Source organism: Peromyscus californicus, unplaced genomic scaffold (assembly GCF_007827085.1).
Source record: "Peromyscus californicus insignis strain IS unplaced genomic scaffold, ASM782708v3 Scaffold_15__1_contigs__length_86483966, whole genome shotgun sequence".
Taxonomy (NCBI): Eukaryota; Metazoa; Chordata; class Mammalia; order Rodentia; family Cricetidae; genus Peromyscus; species Peromyscus californicus.
Genome location: NW_026294447.1, coordinates 63,779,881 through 63,802,191, shown reverse-complemented (window position 1 = coordinate 63,802,191; position 22,311 = coordinate 63,779,881). Strand labels below are relative to the sequence as shown.

At 39.1% G+C, this 22,311-nt stretch overlaps 1 pseudogene and 1 gene segment (V, D, J or C); both read left to right on the top strand.

Annotated features, from left to right (window-relative positions):
* Positions 1-2,459: 2,459 nt before the first annotated feature.
* On the top strand, positions 2,460-2,919 carry LOC128111029 (Ig heavy chain V region 102-like; annotated as a pseudogene).
* Positions 2,920-21,596: 18,677 nt separating this feature from the next.
* LOC128111028 (Ig heavy chain V region 23-like) lies at positions 21,597-22,054 on the top strand. The segment is given in 2 exon segments: positions 21,597-21,642; positions 21,726-22,054. Coding segments are annotated over 2 exon segments (375 nt in total).
* Positions 22,055-22,311: the final 257 nt, after the last annotated feature.

Genomic DNA, 22,311 nt, shown 5'->3' with positions numbered 1-22,311 from the left:
CAGACTACAGTCCTGAGAAATGGCCATAGATTGAAGCCTGTTTATGCTGGCTGGAAAGGGAGAACTCACCAATTGAAGCAGCCAGTGTTATGTGAATCAGGCAAATGAAGATGGAAGCAGAGATGTGAGAGGAAGACTCCCGCTGAGGAAGCCTCACGGTAAAGGCAAGGGTGACCTTTGACTTCTGATGCTCCTGCCTCCACTTTCCTAATGCTAGGGTTCATCCACTTTATGTGGTGTTAGAGATTTAAAGCAGGGCTTCTTGCATGCTAGGCATCATTCTACCAACTGAACTACAACCCAGACCCCAATATTTTTTTTCAAATTTGAATGGAGATATTTATTTGTATTTGTTTATGTGCTCATACACACACATGTAATGATACATAGGTGTAAATCAGAGGACAACCTTTCTCTCCTTCTATTTTGTTGGTTCTGGGAATAGAACTCAGGGAATTAGGTTTGGCAGCCAGCATCTTTTTTAGTGTACATACAAATAGAGAGAAAGTGAGTGAATTTAATTGTATCTGAATTTTCCTGTGTCCCACTCTGTCTGCAGCCACTCAGACCCAAGTAAACACATAGAGGCTTATATTAATTGAAACTGCTCAGCCATTAGCTCAGGCTAACTATTGACTAGCTTTTACATTTACATTCAGGCCATTTCTGTTAATCTATATGTTGCCATATGTTTCTGCAGCTTTACCTGTTTGCCATTACATGCTGCTCCCTGGAGGAAGGCCTGGCGTCTCCTCACTCAGCCTTCCTCTTCCCAGAATTCTCCTTGTCTGTTTATCCTGCCTATACTTCCTGCCTGCCTACTAGTCAATCAGTGTTTTATTTATCAACCAATCAGAACAACATATTTTCAAAACATGCAGAAAGACATTCCCATCATTTAATGTAGTCTTCAAAGTCACTATGTCATAGAATTAGACCTTGAACTCCTGTCCTCCTTTCTCTACCTGCTGGGGTTACAGGTATATGAGACAATGCCTGGTTTTTAATTGGTTGAAAGTGAAGACATGAGGTGTAGATACAGCTCAGTGGTAGAGTGCCTGCTTAGCATGTACAAGGAAATAGTTTTAGTTTTCAATATTACAGAAAGAAGGGAGGGTGTCAAATCAACCTTTTTTTGTATTACTGCCATGCTTACTGCTTTTTTGCAAAAGAATAAAGAAATCAGTTTTCTGTTGTATAATATTTTGATTTAATTATGAAAATAAAGCTTGCTTGGAGTTAGAGGGCAGAACCAGCCACTAGTTGACCAAAATTAACTATAGAAGTTTGGAGGACTGTGGATAGAGAGGAGACAGGAAGTAATAAGGTAAGGCTGAGAGAGGATTCAGCCCTTTTGGAGGAAGGAATAGAAGAGTTAGGAAGTCCGTGGTGCCTGCTCCACTGCTTCTCTGATCTTTCAGGTTCTTTCCCCAACATATGATTCCTGGTTTTTTTTTTTTTTTTTTTGGTAAAGAATAATTAGATAAATGCTTCAGTTTTCTTTGTTAAAAACAAAATAGACAAACAAAAAGTTTCAGTATAAACCAAGACATACCAACATGCAGAGGAGCTCAAGACCAGCAGGGGCCACAATGGAGCCAATAATCAACAGGACAGAAATGAGATGAGGAGAGGAGGGGACTCCATAGCCTCTGTGGATTCCCTTCCTAAAGTCTATTAGCTGAACAACTCCTGCTGCAGTTGATATGGGAAGTCTCAAACTTTCAAGCACAGTAAAAATTCTTTGTTAAATTGTGCACAGATTTTTAATGTCTCATTTAATAAGTACTATTTACTTATTTATTTTTAATTTTTGAAAAACATATTTTTCATACAATATATTCTGATCATGGTTTCCCCGCCTAATTCCTCTGTAAGCCTTTCAGCCTCCCACCTCCCTACTTCTCAACTCCATAACCTTTCTTTCTCTCTATAAAAAGTAAACAAATCGACAAGAAAAGAAAAGGATTTAAAAACAAAGCCAAGAAATATACACCTGCAACCTACTAAAAAAGCAAATATTAATAGATTGCATATGAAAAAAAGAATACAAAGTCCCCTAATATAGGAGTTTTTTTAAATTTCCAGACACTATTATCATCATCACAACCACCGCCAGAAAATCAATTTTGTCAGAAAGGGGAGCAAATATCTCAGGTTGGATTCTACTTTTAAACTGAGAGATTAGGCTTTGATGTTATACAAACAGGGTCTGTACAGGTCTTGAGGAAGGATACTTCCTCAGACAGCATGATGATTTGGATCTCAACACCTGCTACCTCACTCGGGATTACTCTGCCTCCTTCACCATCTGGACTAGGTCCTTATCTAAGACGTACCCTGTCTCATGAATATGCAAATCATGTGAGTCTATACTGGTAAATACAGAGGTGTCCACACCAAACACAAACATATGATCTGTGTCCTCTCCATAGTCACTGAGCACACAGGTCCTCACCATGGGATGGAGCTGGATCATCCTCTTCCTCCTGTCAGTAACTACAGGTAAGGGGCTTTCCAGTTCCAAATCTGAAGAAGGAACAGGGACTAAGGTGACAATGACATCCACTCTGCCTTTCTCTCCACAGGTGTCCACTCCCAGGTCCAGCTGCAGCAGTCTGGGGCTGAGCTGAGGAAACCTGGTTCCTCAGTGAAGTTGTCCTGCAAGGCTTCTGGCTACACCTTCACTGACTACTATATTACCTGGGTGAAGCAGAGGCCTGGACAGGGCCTGGAGTGGATTGGAAGGATTGGTGGTGGAAGTGGTAGTACTAACTACGCTCAGAAGTTCCAGGGCAAGGCCACACTGACTGTAGACAAATCCTCCAGCACAGCCTACATGGAGTTCAGCAGCCTGACCTCCGAGGACTCTGCAGTCTATTATTGTGCAAGAGACACAGTGTTGCAACCACATCCTGAGTGTGTCAGAAACCCTGGAGGAGCAGGAAAGTGCCCTGGGACTGAGATGACAGATAAGATTAGACTAGAGACTTGTTCAAATATCATCATTCTGAAGGTCCCTTTTTCACTTCACAGTTTTATAGAGTCTTTGTCAACTTTCCAAAAGGACTGCTGGGAATAAAGTGATGCTGATTCAGAATGCCCCTAGAATATGCCATAACTTGACCAGATCTTCATCAGTGACCACTGCTATTTAATTGATTCTTCATTACTAAAACAGAAAAAGAACAAGCTATGGAGATTGGAAATGTTTCTGGAGAAGGTGGTAATAAACTATATTAATTTGGCCATTAAAATACAAATCAACAATATTAGGACAAACAAAATCCCCTTTCAAAATTCAATTTGATTTACCTAACACTACACCAAATACTTTGTTGGAAGTTTCCCCTATAGATTTTTAGGTAGTCGCTTTACAATTCCCAATAAATCTAATTTTATATATTTACATATAGGTAAGTCTAATCCTGAATCTCTTTTGGTAGTAGTAATCAAATTATTTTAGAGTTAGAGTTGGAGCTGAATGTTACGGATTGGGAGTCCTCAGGTTGTGGAAATCTCTACTTTGGCAACAAGCTGGGCTCCTACTTAGATAACACAGGGGCCAAGGCAGTGTGATTCCAACCGGGAATGTAAGAGCCTTCTTCATGTCATCAAGAGCACTGGGTGATCATTCCTGTTTCCTAAAATTGGATTGTCTTTGTCACAAGTTCTAGATTGACACTGATTGACACTGAATTGATATCACTGTATAGTGCACGAGTCCTACCCTCCCTCCATATACTTTATATTTTTTTCTTACAGGCAGCAAGGGTAACCTAGGACATCCCTTGAATTTTGGTTCTGTTATAACTTTAACATGTCTGAATCCTATCATTTCTGTGTAAATATGCTTTTTTGGGGTTTTTTGTTTTTGTTTAGGAGAACACACACCTGGGCTATACAGAGGCTGAATGGCAAGAAAAGAAATAATTCTGCCATTGATAGCATGGCTACAATCTATTTTAGTTAAAACAACAATAACAAAGTGGAATTCTCTGGTTTAAACATTTTGTTTACTATGATAAATGCCAACAAGTTATGTAAACAAAACTCTGTAACTAGAAATCCCAATTAGTTTCCCATCTGACCTGGCTCCTCTCACATACATGAGTACCCTCAGGTTGAGAGTTGACTGTTTTCTTGCAGCATGTTTAATTTTCTCATGGATTTTATTCTCACAGTTCTTCATTATCCTCTGGGCCTTTTCCTTCAGATCACATGTTACTCATGAAATGTTCCCTGTGCCATGTAAAGATGGACAGAAATTTCTTATCTTCCAAGTTCTAGTGTTCTTCCACTGTCCTCTGTGAAACGTAAAGTGTTAACACCATCATGAGCTTTTTTTTGTTCAAATATAAACTATGGAGTGAGGATAGAAAGGAAAAAGGGGTTCCTTTATCTGTGAATTTTGTGGAACCATTTACCAAAAAACTACGAATGATAATGAATATTAGGTGGCTGATAGATTTGAACTATCTGGACCCATACAAAGTTCACGGCACTGACTTCCAGTGGGACAGCCTGGATTTCTTAAGGAGAGACAAAGCTTTTATCCTTCACAGAATTTCATCTTATGGCTACCCTGATGCATCACATTAACACAAGATTCACAGGACAATTTGTGACTGTACAGGATAGCTGAGATATTATAAAACTATCTACATACATTTCATAGCAATTCCTACATGGGAGTGAGGTTAATCATTTAAAGACCATGCTCTGTCAAAATAAACACAGAGGGACACAGTCTGGTATTGTATATAATGTTTTTCAAATGACATCAAGTTCATATAATCAATAGTATTGCTAAATATTTTTGCCAGGAGACAGTAAAAAGAGAACACCAAAATAAATTAGTTGTGCAGAGTCTGAAGAGTAGAGCAGAGGGGCCAGAAATGGTGTTTCCTGGCTACTCAAAGTTTTTACTCTCATTTAACCCCATATGAGGACCAGGAGACCATTGTCTGTGGCAGTTACAACCCTTGTCTAGAAGGATATAAGATCTGACATGGAAAAAAATCAATTAGTTCCTAGAATCTATGTCACTCTCCTGGGGATGCTACAAAAGTGGAAATTACACAATTCAAAGACCCTCTCAATCACCATTAAGACAGTCTATCTCATAATAGAATGGATCCCATATTGGAAAACTAGGATCTGACAATCTTGAATCAAGGAGAGGCAACTTCAAGGTTCTTCATGCTGAGACTCACTCCCATTCAGTATAGAGTGTCATGTCCTGGGGAGGGGACAGGACTGAAGAGATGCAGGGACATTGAGCAGGATCCCAGAGTGGAGACTCTAGATTTTTCTACACCTTTTGGTACTCACACACTTGGTTACTTTATTAATTTGAAAAGGTTTAAAAATAGTGACCTGGTGTACAGTAGTCCTATTTCCAACACAGCCTACACCAGACTAATAATAAATGCAAAAAGTTCAAATTTTAGATTTCTTTTTTATAGAAAAATAATACTCTATAGAATTTACATACCATTGTTTTTCAATACTGGGTATTGAAAGTCATTTTGTATGAATCTCCACTAAGCTACACCTTTGAAATAAATTTCTTCAATTTAATATTGGGATTCAACATTCATAAGCTTTTCTAGTTCTAAAATTATCAAAATTTCATCATAATTGTGGAGCAAATAAGGCAGAGGGGTGTCTGTGGTAAAAAAAAACACACAATGAAATAAGATTGAATTATAGCACAAATACATAATAAACAATGAGTGATTCTTAATTATTTCCCTATGACTCAGTTTTGCCTCTTTCATTTGCTTTAGGCAGTTACACATCGAGGGGACTTCATCATTTGCTCAGAAACAAACTTCCCTTCAGAGGAGCTCTGGACAAGCATGGGCCACTGAGCCCTAAACAAGCCCAGGAACTCTACTTCAGAGGAGGGAAAGAAAAACATCTGGTTTTCTCTTTGCTTCTCACTGTGTAAGGACAGAGAGGCATTGGAGTAATTTCTCTCTCTGATAATGAAATACTGTGTTTTTGTAAAGTGACATTAGTTTATTTCTCACTGAACTGCTAAAAGTGGTGTATGTAATAATATTTCTTGTCTTTTTAGTTGTGGACATAGCTCTTACTAGGTGAGCCATGTATTGGTTTTTGAGACAGCCTTTCTTGCTGTGGGATGTTCTGTATGTCAAATATGTTGCTCTGATTGGTTGGTAAATAAAACACTGATTGGCCAGTAGCCAGGCAGGAAGTATAGGCGGGACAAGCAGAGAAGAGAATTCTGGGAAGTGGAAGGCTGAGTCAGAGAGACACTGCCAGCCGCGATGACAAACAGCATGTGAAGATGCCAGTAAGCCATGAGCCATGTGGCAAGGTATAGATTAATGGAAATGGATTAATTTAAGCTGTAAGAACAGTTAGCAAGAAGCCTGCAATGGCCATACAGGTTGTAACCAATATAAGTCTCTGTGTTTACTTGGTCGGGTTTGAGCAGCTGTGGGACTGGCGAGTAAGAGAGATTGGTCCTGACTATGGGCAGGCAGGAAAACTCTAGCTACACTTTCTTTTTTATTTATGAATAAACTCTATTAATTTATTAATAAGTAAAAACTTTTAAAATATATTTATAAATTGGCATTCTTCACAAATACTTCTTTTTTTATTAAGAAATTTTCTATTCATTTTACACACCAACCACAGAGTCCCCTGTCCTTCCTCCTTCCACTACCCATCTTCCCCCCCACCCTCCCCTCATTCCCACCTCCTCCAAGGCAAGGTCTCCCATGGACAGTCAGCAGAGCCTGGTACTGTCAGCTGAGGCAGGTCCAAGTCCCTCCTCCCTGCACCAAGGATATACAAAGTATCCTACCTTAGACACTAGGCTCCAAAAGCTGGTTCATGCACTAGGGTTGGGTCCCATTCCCACTTCCTGGGGGCCCCATACTTTTAAGCTAGACCACTGTCTCACTTATCCAGAGGGCCTAGTCCAGTACCATGGGGACTCCTCAGCTATTGGTCCACAGTTCATGTGTCTCCACTAGTTTGGCTAGTTGTTGAGACAGCCTTTCTAGGCGTCACAGACCTGGATGTGAGACCTGAAACTCACATTGTAGACCAGGCTAGCCTCAAATTCACAGATATTCACCTGTCTCTGCCTCCCAAATTCTTAGATTAAAGGCTTTCTTCAGCAAATTGAGCCAGGAAATATATATATATATATATATATATAAATGAAATGTGCTTTCTGAAACTCAGTTGACATCAGCATGGTAGTAGTTGTCACATTAAAATATGAATTCCACATTTGATTGTCCACACCCTCTGCACACAGAAAAATCTGTATTTCAGAACAGACCCTAGACTCTTCATACAAAGCAATTGGTGTGATGTCTAGGGAATGAGACATAGAGTGACATCATGTCCAAACATCACTGTAGCTGTAATACCTAACCCTCACTGCACATCAGGGTATTTCCTGGAGTCACATGTGTATGGCTGTGGTACAAGAACTCTGCAGTCAGTAGTTACTGTCTCCTACAGATGGAATGTTTGGTGCAAGAAAATACATCATTTGATATTATTATTAAAAGCATCGTACTAAATAAATACTCAAGTGTTCACACTGGTAATTAATATGTTTTAATTGTATTCAAGAAGAATCCAGTTCTTACCCAGAGGAGAACTAAAAATTATGAATGCAGAAACACCTCTACCTGCACCAATAGATTTTAGTCTGTGTTGTGTGATCTCTTCCTACAGAGTGTCATAAGAATGGAAATCTAACCCAAGTGTAGATCCTGAAAGACAGTTCCTCAAACATGTATATTCAAAGTAAAATCAGCAGAGTAAGAAGTCTCATAACAAAGACCCTAAATTTAGTAAACAAGAGTGACACTCAATTCCATGATATCTTTGAAAAAGTCTAACTGACTATTAAGAAAATTTTAGACAAACCGAAGTTGAGGCATTATGTCTGAAAAATATCTCTGAGATTCTCATAGTATCACAAACAAGGTTGCATTGCATGTATAGTGGTGGGAGTCCCTCAGACCCTGCACTGGACAGCTGCCTCCCCATTGCTAAGAAAAGTCTCTACTACAGCTATGCATAGCCCTATTGGTTTAAATATTAAGGCAACTTCACGTAGTTAAAAGGGAGGTTTAATTTGTGGGGTAACTTAAAAGTGAAGGGATAGATTATATGCTCTGGGAAAGATACAGTGCAGTCCAGCAGTGTTCTCTGGAGAACTCTGCTTGGTCCACCTCCAGCCTCCAGGATCCAGGAACCAAGAGAGCCTGCCCATCTGGATCTCGGGTCCTTAGGGGTCCTCTCTCAGATCTGCCTTGTAGATGTGACAGTTACCAAAGCCTCAAAGGGGGTGGTACTTCCAGGTCAAAGCTGGAATGGCTACCCACTACATCTCCCCCTTTTGTCTAAATAAGAAGGTTCTAACCTAATACAAGACTATATACAATAGGAATGATTATCAAATGATGTCCAGGAGTAAAAAGGTATAATGACGTAGATAAGATGGAACTATAACCAACGCAAACAATATCAAACAAGACACATACTAAAATCCAGAGAAGTCTGGAGCATAGGTAAATGGCATGTTACAAAGATCATTCCAAAAGGTGTCCTATTGTAAATAACCTAAATCTAATACTTAATAAGTTTTAGCTAAGATTATATATATATATATATATATATATATATATATATATATATATATATATATACATATACTAAGTTGTAATTACAACTGCTAGTCTTCAATCCCATCAAAGACTTGAGAAGGAATATAAAGATACCTGAGAAATGGAAGATGGATGCAAGCAATTTTCGGGAGTCTTGCAAGAGTAGACAGAGACAGCTGGCAGCCTGGACAGTCACCTAATGTTTCTCAGCATTGTTGGTGCATTCAAATTGGCTACAGGCCTAGAGTATCTGACAGACCATTTTCAGAAGCAGGAATTCTGAAAGACCATCTTACCCTGTCTTGGCAGAGTTCAGAAGTCACTTTTCCTTGGGTCCCACTTGTCCAGAAAGATAGCATTCATAATGTCAGCAGTTGAGCAAGGGCAGTTCTTTGCCCAATAGGCCATTTTGTGCCAAGAAGACAAACTTACAAATGGAAATGTCTTACTTAGAAGCCCAACATTCTCTCAGGATCAAATTGGTGCTGCCAGGAGCAATTGTGTCTCACATCAATAGAATTCTAAGTTATTTAAATGCCATATTCTCTAGGTCCATGAAATGTTTGAAGATTTCCTGTCCATCAGACCTATGTATCTGTAAATCTGGATAACCTAACTAATGTAACTATAGAGATGACAAGCATAGGTGACTATAAATCTGTAAGTCTTAGCTACCTAAATAACTTAAGGACTAAGGCTTCATGTAAACAAGGTAAACAGTCTATAAGCAAATGTATGGTAAAGGACTATGACTTCAAAATTGTGACACTACACAAAATATCTTTAACAGAGGTAGGAATGTATAGTGCAATATGCAATAAGACAATAATCCTAAATATATATCAATATACAAAATATCCTAAACAGAGGTAGAATATACATACACTATGACAGATATGAATTTACATTTGTATCAATATACAAATATTTCAAATAATAGTAGAAATATATGTACATTATAACAAATATAGTTCTGTATTTGTATTAGTATACAAATTATCTTACACAGGAATATAAAAATAGTTTACATTTGTATCAACATATAAGAATCCATAACAGTGCAAATTATCTAAGGCTGCTATTTTACTAAATTTTTTTACTAGTATATACAATAATCTACCATAATATCTTATACCTATTCATTCCACCTTTTCTTTTCTTTTTTTATGACACACTTTTTCTTCTCTTAAGGAGAATACTGAGTCTAATATTTTCTTCCACCCCCAACCCTATAATCATCATCCAGAGTCCTGAGAAATATGAAACCTTTGGGAGAAAGGGTGTCGTTTTCTTAGAATTGCTTCCTGTTGTTTAGGGGGTGATGATTTCTCTGTTGGGTAATGTAAGAAAGCTCAGATAGTTAAGTCTCAGTTAGACTAACTGTAGGTTCTGCAGCAAGTCTCAGAATAATAGGTAAGATTGTCTGAAATTCTGGCTAGAAGTATAGTATGGCATCATTCTGGACTGGGTAGAATTGTTGTTGTTGTTGGGGCCCTAACTTCTTTCTGGAGACTTCAGGGATTGCTATTGGAAAAACTTATTTTTTTACTGTGAAAAACTTGAACATTATTAATATATCAAAATGGAAAGCTTGGATTTAATGATGACATGACATGTAAGAAAGGATTCTGAGAAATCAAGAGTAAGCATTGAGAGAATTAGAATCTTGAAGACAATGGTCCCTTTTTATTGGTTTCCTTCAGTTCCACACGAGGGCTCTTCTGATATGGGACTGAAGAATCTCTCAACCTTTTCTTTTAGCAATATGCTTGGGTTTAGAGAAGGAGTGAGCCAATTCCATCTCCAAAGCCAGCTTGGTTTATAATTGAATTGGAACCACAACTTTTTTAGATTGAAAGAGATATAGATGTTAGGCAGTGAGATCTTACCCTGTGTAGATTGGTACCAAGAGATTCTTTCTTTCTACTGTAGACATCCAGATATCCAAGGCCTTATGATTACTGGAAGATGTGTATTTCCTTTGTCCTGGAAAGACAAAAGCAGAACCCTGCCCCAACCTTTGATTGTTAATTTTTTCTTACAACTTGTAGTGATGTCACATGGGTGGAAGAGCTTTTACTTCTCATCAAGGGATTTCTCCTGTTTGAATCAAATTTTTATTAATTTTGTTGGTATCCATAGCTTTTCTTCTCCTGCAGAAACAAAAGCAAAACCTCATCCCTAATGTAGGACATATCCAAGTTTCCATTCTGAGGTCAACACATCTTTGTAATAAACCAATTGGTTTATCTCAATTTTGTCTGTCATTCAATGTCTCTGCAGCTGTTGTTCTTTTCTCATCAGCATTGAGAAAATTCAAGGTTAGTAAACCACTATATAATCTATTTATATGAGTCATCGTTACCTGGTGCTATTTATTTAGCATATCCTTTAAAGTTTGATTGGGTCTTTCTATGACTTCTTGGCCTGTGGGATTGTGTGGTATACCTGTAACATGCTTTATATTGTAATAAGCAAAGAACTGTCTCATTTTATTGGAGACATATGCTGGGCACTGTCTGTCTTAATTTGTACAGGTATTCTCATGATGGCCATAACTTCTAATAGGTGTGTAATCACAGAATCAGCCTTTTCAGAACTCATAGGAGTTGCCCACTGAAATCCTGAATAGGTGTCAATGGTATGATGTACATACTTTAATCTTCCAAATTCAGCAAAACACATCCATCTGCCAAATTTCATTTCTTTGTATACCTTTTGGACTGTTCCCTGCAGGTAATGGAGTTTTTTTTGAGAAGAACAAGTAGGACATTTTTTCCCAATATCCTTAGCTTGTTGCCAAGTGATGGAGAAATCCTTCTTTATACCTTTGCTATTACATGGTGTTTCTTATAAAATTCTAAGGAATCTAGCACATTACCTGTTAGTAACTGATCAATCTCATTATTACCTTGTGCTAGAGGTTCTGGCAGACCTGTATGGGATCTGATATATGATATATATATATATATATATCACAATGTTCCCTTTTTCTTATGATTTCCTGAAATTGTATAAATAATGAAGTTAGTACTGTATTATCAGGATTAAATTCAGCAGTTTCAATATGTAAAACAACTCTCTCTGCATATTGAGGGTCAGTGACTATGTTGAGGGGTTCTGTGAAGTCCATCAGTACCATAAGAATGGCATATAGTTCTGCCTTTTGTACAGAGTTTTATGGACTTTGTACCACTTTACTTAAGTCTCCTGATTTATATCCTGCTTTCCCTGATTTGTTTGCATCAGTATAGAATGTGAAGACTCCAGTAATTGTGAGGAAGGTCCCATTCAGTCTTCCTTATGAATTCTGTTCTCTTGCTTTTGGGATAATGGTTATTAATCTCTCTCAAACGTTACTGCAGTCTCTCTGCCAGTATTCATTATCTTTCCATAGTGATGAAATTTCCTCATTAGTTAAAGTTACTACAATTTCTGCTGGGTCCATTCCTGTCAACCGGCGAAGTCTTAATTTACCTTTTTGAATCAAATCAGAGATCTGTTCTATATAAGTCTTTAACTTCATATTTGGTTTACATGTTAGGAACATCCATTCCAATATAATATCTTCCCTCTACATCAAAATACCTGTTGGGCAATGTCTGGAGGGGAATATGACAAGAATGCATTTAAGTTCTGGATCCACACAATCCACATGTGCTTCTCAAATTGTCTTTTCTACTAGAGCCAATTCCTTCTCAGCTTCGGCTGATAATTCTCTTGGACTATTTAATTCTTTGTCCTCTTCTAGAGTATTAGCCAAATTTTGTAGTCCATCTTTGGGTATTCCCATGATACCCAGTAAGTTGGAAATGCTTCCTAATAACTTTTGAAAATCATTAAGAGTCTTCAATCGATCTTTCCTTATTTGTACCGTTTGGGGTCTAATTTTTTGTAGCTCTATCTTATATCGTAAGTAATTAATAGAATCTCCTCTTTGTATTTTTTCAGGAGCAATTTGCAGTCCCCAGCAAGGCAAAATTTTTTTACTTCTTCAAACATGCTTTCTAATGTGTCTAACTTTGGATCAGGTAATAGGATATCATCCATTTAGTGATAAATTATGGATTGTGGAAACTTTACACAAATTATCTCCAATGGTTTTTGCACAAAGTATTGACACAAGGTAGGGTTGTTTAACATTTCCTGTGGAAGGACCTTCCATTGATATTTCTTGACAGGCTGAGAATTGTTATAATTAGTTACTGTGAAGGCAAATTTTTCTATATTATTTTCTTGTAAGGGTATGGTAAAGAAACAGTCTTTTAAGTAAAAAACTATTATAGGCCATTCTTTGGGTAGCAGAGAGGGCAAGGGCATCCCAGTCTGTAGGGAGCCCATTGGCTGAATTAATTTATTAATAGCTCTCAGATCTGTCAGCATTCTCCAATTACTAGATTTTTTTAAAATAACAAATACAGGAGAATTCCAAGGGCTGGTAGATTCTTCAATGTGTTGAGCATTTAAGTGCTCTTCAACCAGCTGTTCTAAAGCTTGCAGCTTCTCTTTTGTCAAAGGCCATTGTCCAACCCAGACAGGCTTATTAGTTAGCCATTTTAAAGGTAAGGCGGTTGGTACTTCTGAGAGTTCAACAACAGTTGTGCTCTGTTTGTGTACCGCTTGAATGGTTGGTGACTGTTTTTTATAGCATGTTATGATATTATTCCTAGAAACATGCATTAGTCTGTATTCCTTTTCTGAGAGTGTAGGAATTTTAATCTGGGTATTCCACTGTTCTAACAGATCTCGGCCGCAAAGATTTACTGCTACATTTGCTACATATGGCTTCAGTCTTCCTCTCTGTCCTTCTGACCCTATGCATTCAACCCATCTCAAAATCTGTTTTATCTGAGATAGGGTTCCAATCCCTAGAAGTTGGACATCTACCTCTTGAAGAGGCCAATTCGGATGCCATGATTTTGGTGTAATTATAGTCACATCCATACCTATGTCTACCAGGCCCTCCAGAACCAGGCTATTAATTTGAATTCTAAGTTTTGGTCTTGGTTCATTTATGGAAGTCTGCCAAAATATTTTTTTTATTGTGTTCTTTGGATATTGTGATTCATCTATCAGAGTTGTTTTATCATCCATTGTAGTATCGGTTTTTATATTAGCCATTGGTTTATTCAGTTGTCCTGGAGAAGAATTTCTTCCACAGTGGCTAGAAATGTTTGTACCACGTTTGATTTGGGGGCCTGCAAGAAACCCCCTGAGGCATTTCTCACCAGTGAAGAGTTGCCTCATATATCTATTTTTGATCTGCACTCACTGGTCCAAATTTGGCCTTTGCCACATCTTCTGGATAATCCAGGAGGTTGGAGTCTCCTGTTTGGGCTATTTCTAGAAAGAGTATTACTTCTAGGAGCACCCCATGTACAGTTTTTACTTATATGATCTGGTGTACCACATTTAAAACACTTGGTACCATGTTCCTTCTTTCACGTCTGGGATTTGTCTCTCCTATCCAAGCCTCATTACTGTAGTTAAGAGACTCAGCACCATTAGTATACTGAATCCATTCTTCCAAAGGAGCTGATTTAACCTTTAACAGTGTAGTATTCTTTTGCATTCTTCATTAGTATTGTCGAATGCCAAGGACTCAGTTAATATTTTTCTTAATTCTTTATCTGACCCAGCTTTTGTTATAGCTGTGTTCAGCCTTTGTAAAAAATCAGTGAAGGGTTCATGTGGTCACTGAAATATCTTTGTGTATACCTCAGTTGGTTTTCCAGGTTCTGGAATTTTTTCCCAAGCATTTAGGGCTGCTGTACGGTATAGGGGTATTGTATGCTCATCATAACTGGCTTCTACATTTCTGTCAGCGAAACATTCCTCACCAAGTACTTGATCTTGGGAGATCTCAAAACCTCTGAGTTTACCTTGTTCTAAATTTCTTGCCTCTTCTCTCAACCAGCTTTTCCACTGTAACTGTTGGCTATATTCTAGAACAGCTTAAATTAACTGATGCCAGTCATCTGGGATGATTCTATGTGAGTAGACCATGAATTTAACATCTGTCTTATGTATGTGGAGTGTGTATCCCATATATAACTACTGCTTACTTTATATTTTTAAAGTCTCTTATTGAAATTGGTTGTAATGTATATATCATATATGGCTCAGGGTGTGTGTCATCTGCTGGCTTCTCATAGATGATGACAGGATAAGCCATTGTATGAGAGCCATTTGGAGATGTTACAACCTGTATGGTCTTGCCCTTCTGCTTATTAGGTCCCTTATGATGTTTACTGAAAGTTTCTTCTAGGGCTTGCAAACGAGCCCCTAGGGTCTGTTCTAGGGAGTGAACCTCCTCTCTTGCAAGGGATTCCAGATTTCTCATGGAATCATAGAAGTTTTTATGTTCCTCAGAAACATATGATTCCATGGATCTTATCTTATCAATTAATGATAATCTTTCTTCCTTATATAGTGTCTGAGTAGCTACAACTTCACTCTGGAGAGTTAGTGTTCTAATCATTAAATATTCATATTTATTATCAATAAAATCAATTTTGGGTACAAGCCTGATTTGTAAATCCTGGTTAGCAGATTCCAGAGAAATAATCTTTTTATGTAGGGTTTCATTGCTATCTTTTAAAGCCTGTATCAGTCCCAGTAATGACACATCTTTGTTCTTATTATTAAACCAGTATTTGAACATTGTGTTAATTATTATGATAAATGCCAAAATGGTGCAGGCCAGATATGCCTTAGGAAGGTCATATATTTCCAGGAAAATGTTACTCATCATACCGGCAAAAAAAGTTTTTAAATTCTTGTGAGGTAATGTTGTCAGCCATATTACAAGAATTACTCAGAATTTGTTAGTCAGTTTTAAGGTGTAAAATTATCAAGTACTTTTACTTGAAACAAAACACTGATTTACCTATTTTACCTTTCAGTGGTTTTGGGGGTGTAGTAGCACTTTTCAGTCAGCAGGAGGCACTGGTATAACTCCAGTGCATATCCTGCTGGCAACCTTGGCTGGCAGCATCTGAAGGCAGGAGCAGAGATGGCAGGGAGCCTGCAACTTGGGAGGAGGGGAAAAGCCTCACTCACAGCAGTTTCACTGGTCTTGGGGTTAAGCTCTTCACCTTTTTCAGGAATGGAACCATGTAGGCATTCCCTGGTTATATGGAACTCTGCAGGCAGGTTTAGGTACCCATCAGCCAGGGATGAGGCTGAGGCTGGGAGCCACCCAGGCCTTTGGAAATGCCCCACATGAGCGCCAGATATTAGTTTAAATATTAAGGCAACTCCACATACCTAAAAGAGAGGTTTATTTTGTGGGGGTAACTTACAAGTAAAGGGATAGGTTACAGGGTCTGGGATAGGTGTAGTGCAGTCCAGGGGTGTTCTCTGGAGAACTCTGCTCAGTCCACCTCCAGCATCCAGGGTCCAGGAACCAAGAGAGCCAGCCCATTCAGATCTTGGGTCATCAGGGGTCCTCTCTCAGCTCTGCCTTTTGGGCATGACAGTTACTGAAACCTCAAAGTGGGTGTTACTTACAGGTCAAAGCTGGAATGGCTACGCACTACATAACCCACAGATCAGACATAAAGGAACAAGGACTCAAATATGAGATTTCCAGGGATGAAGAAGTGGATGGACATCCAATCAGGCCAATAAGGACTAACAGGATTATAATATTCTGGAATTATAGTATTGTTTGATGGAGATACTGCTTCTAATTGCAAGCTCAAATCCAGAGTCAGTATTAATAGGGATATCCCTAATAGCCAATTATTAAATTCTGAACCACCTGCCATACCTTACTTTGCTAAGGACATGGGAAGGAGACTTCAGTGTGAACTCAGACATAAAAGACAATAAGGAATTCTTGAGACTTCTCACAATTAGTAGACATCCCTTAGGTCATAGGACATTGAAGATGGTTCCATGCTCTTCCTCACAAACAGATTTATTCCTGTTTAAATGTTAGAATATGTGGTTTCCCCTTCCTGCCTAAGCAATCCTCTAGAGACCCTTTGCTAGGTCATAGTCTATGACAGTTACTATTTGTTTACTTTCTCATAAGCATGCCGTTAGTTGTTTCCCTATGGAGCATCTAAGGTATACATTTGCCACTTTCTTTTTTTCTTCTTTTTTTTTTTTTGGTTTTTCTAGACAGGGTTTCTCTGCGTAGCTTTGCGCCTTTCCTGGGACTCACTTGGTAGCCCAGGCTGGCCTCAAACTCACAGAGATCCGCCTGACTCTGCCTCCCGAGTGCTGGGATTAAAGGCATGTGCCACCACCGCCCAGCAGATTTGCCACTTTCTATCCAACAGAATGAACATGAGAATAAAACTTTCCATGTTTTTCAACCAATGTTTATAATTCTAAGAGTTAGTGATAGTTGTTAGCAAAGTTGGAAAACTCAGGAAATTCTAAATCATCTGAAAACCATTCTCATTATTTTCTCCCATGGGGTGGAGAAGCCAGATCTTTCATGAACTAATGTTATTTTTCACATACAGATGAGAAAACAAGTTGTCTGTGTTTCAAGCTTCCAATGTGTGAATGTCCCTATTAGGGTACATGTGACTATCACTTTTCACACAATGCATGTTTGAGATTTGCATCCTTGTAAAGAATACTTTCTGACCTAATATCCCATGTAATGGTTCCTTTGAAGGTGTTTTGTGTGCCTTTGGATTGTGGAAATGTCTTAGTGACCATTTTGCACATGCCAGTGGATGTTATCTACATACGGTTCTAACTCTCTTCCCATTGCCGACAAAGAACCTCATCACAATTTTCTGCTCTTTGATGGTGTTTTCTTGGTAATATTGGCTACATGTTTACTATGATGTGTCTGTGTCTGGTGAAGGGAGGAAAGCTGGAATGTTTTACCTGTGTTTTAGAGAAGTGTCACAAGGAGAAGTGATGGTTGGTTTTGGTTCAGTGTTAGTGGTCACCAATTTCAGTACCTATAAAAGGAAAAGAGAATCTTCTTGTTGAGGGCTTAGCCTTCTCTAGATACTTTTATGACCTCAACTATTTGTGAAGATGTTTGAGAGAACAAATGGACCAAAGAATTTAAGGTTAGTGAGATCACAACAAATACAACTCATTAAACAGTAGAGTGTGAAGATGAAAACCAAGGGATCCACTGTCTGTTACCTAATACCAGAGTGATCATCAGCCCACATAGCTGTCAGTGGTGTAGGATGACCACATTTAACCTGCATGTTGCGCATACTCTTGACTTCAAGAATTTGTGGAATAACTTCTTAATACCTCCTAGATCTATTGAAGAAAAGAGATAAATGAATGGGCAATATTTAATGAGTGTGAAAAGAGCTGGTTCTGCTAGGATTTGGGCAAAATATCTTTAACAAAGATGTGAGTCCAATTGATACAAACCTTGTAAGATGCCAGCATCTACTTATCAAGCCAAGGTTGCCTAATTATGGTCAGTGGGAAGAGAATCTTAACCAGGCCATGATGGAGCAACCACTTAAAAACTGACACTATGACAATTTTATTGCAAGCAATTGGACTTGCTATACTCTTATCAGTTTCAGAGTATAATGATTGTTTCCAGGATCAATGCAATGGTGTATTCCAGATACAATGACATTTGCCAGTTTACAGGTTATGAGAGACTGATGTCTAAGACCAGTTGCCCTTTCCATCTTCTATATGCTTGTAGTCTTCTAGGGAAAATAGAGAAACAGGTGACTGGAAAGCTTCACTAATGAGGTAATGCCTCAATGTCTCTGAAAGGCACATAAGTACCCCAGGAGCCAAGGACTCTAACCTGAAAACCTCTCACCTGTGCCTTTCAAAGCAGCAAGGCCAGGTCAACTCCATTATTCCCAGCAAAACATGATGGCTCTAGGCAAAAACAATATGCTTATTTTTCCTTGGCACAGTGATTTGGCATGTGGTAATCCTTTAGTGACTCAGTAGTACCAGGGGGTAGTGCTGGAGCTGGATCCATCTGACACCATGGAAGACTCCTCACTGTGAGAAATATTAATGACCATAGAAGCACAAATAAAATGAATCTCTGACACATGTTCAGTATCTCCAGAAAAACAAGTCATTTTGCCTGCAGTTGAGTTATGTGAGCACTGAAGCTTCAGGCATACATTTCTGTTCAGGAGGGACAGTTAAACTTCACTCTAATGATCACAGACCATGAAGAACCACTACCAGAGATCCCTGGGTTGGAATTGGCGATCATGGTTTCTGTAAGGCTGCCTCTAGGTAGAAGATGAGTCTTTTTTCAGTAGTAAATGGGATAATTATTGTGTAGAGCCAGTCTTAAAAATCACAGCCATAGGGTTTCCCCAGGCAGTGTGATCAGGACCTGTCCCTAGTGCATGAGCCATCTTTTTGGAACTTAGTGCCTATGGTGAGACACTTTGCACAGCCTTGGTGCAGGGAGGAGGAGCTTGGTCCTGCCTCAACTGAATGTACCAGGCTCTACTGACTGTCCATGGGAGACTTTGCCTTGGAGGAGGTGGGAGTAAGTGGTGGGTTGGGGGGAGAACCTGGAGGGTGGGAGGAGGAAGGACAGGGGAATCTGTGGTTGATATGTAAAATGAATACAAAATCTCTTAATAAAAAAATAAGGAATAAAAATCACAGCTACAGAAGAAAGCAATGTGTGGTTATAAAGAAGCCAAAGATTAGTTTGTGGTGTGATGTGTGATATTTATATTGGGATGTCAAATATTCCATATCTAGTTTGAGAGTCATAAATCCTATCTTTCTTCCTAGAAGAGCACAGCTATGGCCTTGACTGGCCAATAATAGATAATTTCCCTGGAACTCGAATGGTTCATGGAATGGTGTATGGTCAGAGTGGAAGAAATCATAAGCATTTCCTGGGATTGACAGACTGATACTGGAAATGAGGAATTCCACTTCTGTTTATATTGTTAAAATGAGAGTGTATGACATGGGTATGAGGGCAGGCCATTCACTGGGGACAGAATTTCCCATGGAATGAAGATGGAAGCAGAGACATGAGAGGAAGACTCCCGCTGATGAAGCCTCACTCTATAGCCAAGGATGACCTTTGACTTCTGATGCTCCTGCCTCCACTTCCCCATTGCTAGGGTTCCTCCACTTTATGTGGTGCTAGAGATTTAAAGCAGGGCTTCATGAATGCTAGGCAGCAGTCTACCAACTGAACTATATCCCAGAACCTAATACTTTTTTTTCAAATTTTAATAGAGGTATTTATTTATTTGTATTTGTTTATGTGCTCATACACACACAAATTTAATCACACATAGTTTTAAATCAGAGGACAGCCTTTCTCTCCTTCTATCTTGTGGGTTCTGGGAATAGAACTTGGGGGATCCAGCTCTGCATCCAGCATCTTTCTTGGTGTACATACATATAGAGAGAAAGTGAATGAATTTAATGTAGTCTTCAAATTCTCTTGGTCATAGAGGTAGACCTTGAACTCCTGTCCTTCTGTCTCTACCTGCTGGGGTTACAGGTATATGATACTATGCCTAGCCTCTATTTGGTTTAAATGAAGGCATGAGGTGTAGATACAGCTCAGTGGTAGAGTGCTTGCTTAGCATGTACAAGGAAATAGTTTTAGTTTTCAGTACTACAGAAAGAAGGGAGGGTGTCAAATCAAGCTGCTTTTACTATTATTGTCATGCCTACTGCTTTTTTCCTATATAGAAAAGAAATCTATTTTCTGTGGTGTGATAATTTGATTTAATTGTGAAAGTAAAGCTTGCTTTGAGTCAGAGGGCGGAGCTAGCCACTAGCTGACCAAAATTAACCTTAGAAGTTTGGAGCACTGTGGAGAGATAGGAGACAGGAAGTAATAAGGTGAGGCTGAGAGAGGATCCCAGCCCTTTTGGAAGAAGGAACAGAAGAGGTAGGAAGTTACTGTTGGCTGTTCCCCTGCTTCTCAGATCTTTCAGGTTATTACACCAACATCTGACTTCTGATTTTTTATTGGTAAAGAATAATTACATTTGGATTACTCAATTTACTTTGTTAAAAACAAACACACAAACACACACAAAAAAATCTGTATAAACCGAGATATACCAACATGCAGGGGAGGTCAGGCCCAGCAGGGGGCACAGTGGAGCCAATAATGAACAGGACAGAAATGAGATGAGGAGAGGAGGGGACTCAACAGTTTCTGTGGACTAGCTTCCTTCTTGAGGTTTGTTAGCTGAACAACACCTGCTACAGTTGATACATGAAGTCTCCATGTTCAAACAGAGTAAAAATTTTGTTAAATAGTGCACAGATTTTTGTTTTCTCATTTATTTTATTAAGATTTATTATTTATTTTTGATTTTGTGGAAAACATTTTTATAAACTATATTCTGGCCATGGTTTTCCTGCCCAGTTCCACCCTAATCGTTCCTACCTCCCCACCTCCCTACCACTCAACTCCATAAACTTTTTTCTCTATATAAAATGTAAACAAATAGACAAAAAAGGATTTAAAAACAAATCCAAGAATTACACATCTGCACCTTGCTGGAAAAGCAAATATTAATAGGTTGCATATGAAAGAAGATTACAAATGCTACTAATTTAGGAGTTTTTGGAATTTCCAGACTATTATCCTCACCACAACCACCACCTGAAAATCAGTTTTGCCCCAAAGTGAACCAGATGTTTCAGGTTCCAATTCTAATTTTAAATTGAGAGATTAGGCCTTGAAGTTATACCAACAGGGTCTTCTTGGGGAAGGATACTTCCTCAGACAGGATGAGGATTTGGATCTCAGCGTCCTGCTGCCTGACCCAGGTTTACTCTGCCTCCTTCTCCATCTGGACTAAGTCCTTATATAAGAAGTACCCTGCCTCATGAATATGCAAATCATGTGAGTCTATACTGGTAAATACAGAGATATCCACACCAAAAACAAACATATGATCTGTGTCCTCTCCACACTCACTGAGCACACAGGTCCTCACCATGGGATGGAGCTGGATCATCCTCTTCCTCCTGTCAGTAACTACAGGTAAGGGACTTTCCATTTCCAAACCTGAAGAAGGAACAGGGACTGAGGTGACAGTGACATCCACTCTGCCTTTCTCTCCACAGGTGTCCACTCCCAGGTCCAGCTGCAGCAGTCTGGGGCTGAGCTGAGGAAACCTGGGTCCTCAGTGAAGTTGTCCTGCAAGGCTTCTGGCTACACCTTCACTAGCTACTTTATGCATTGGGTGAAGCAGAGGCCTGGACAAGGCCTGGAGTGGATTGGACTTATTAATCCTGTAAGTGGTGGTACTAACTACAATCAAAAGTTCAAGGATAAGGCCAAACTGACTGTAGACAAATCCTCCAGCACAGCCTACATGGAGCTCATCAGCCTGACATCTGAAGACTCTGCGGTCTATTACTGTGCAAGACACAGTGTTGCAACCACATCCTGAGTGTGTCAGAAACCGTGGAGGAGCAGGAAGCTGCCCTGGGACTGAGATGACAGAGAAGATTAGACTGGAGACTTGCTCAGAAATAATCATTCTGAGTGTCTCTTTGTCATTTCACAGTCTTTTTTTTCAATTAAGAAAATTTTTTCATTCATTTTTACACACCAAAGATCTCCCTCTCCCCTCTTCCCAACTCCCTACCCTCCTCCCACAACCCATCTCCCACTCCACCTTCAAGAAGGCAAGGCCTCCCCTGGGGA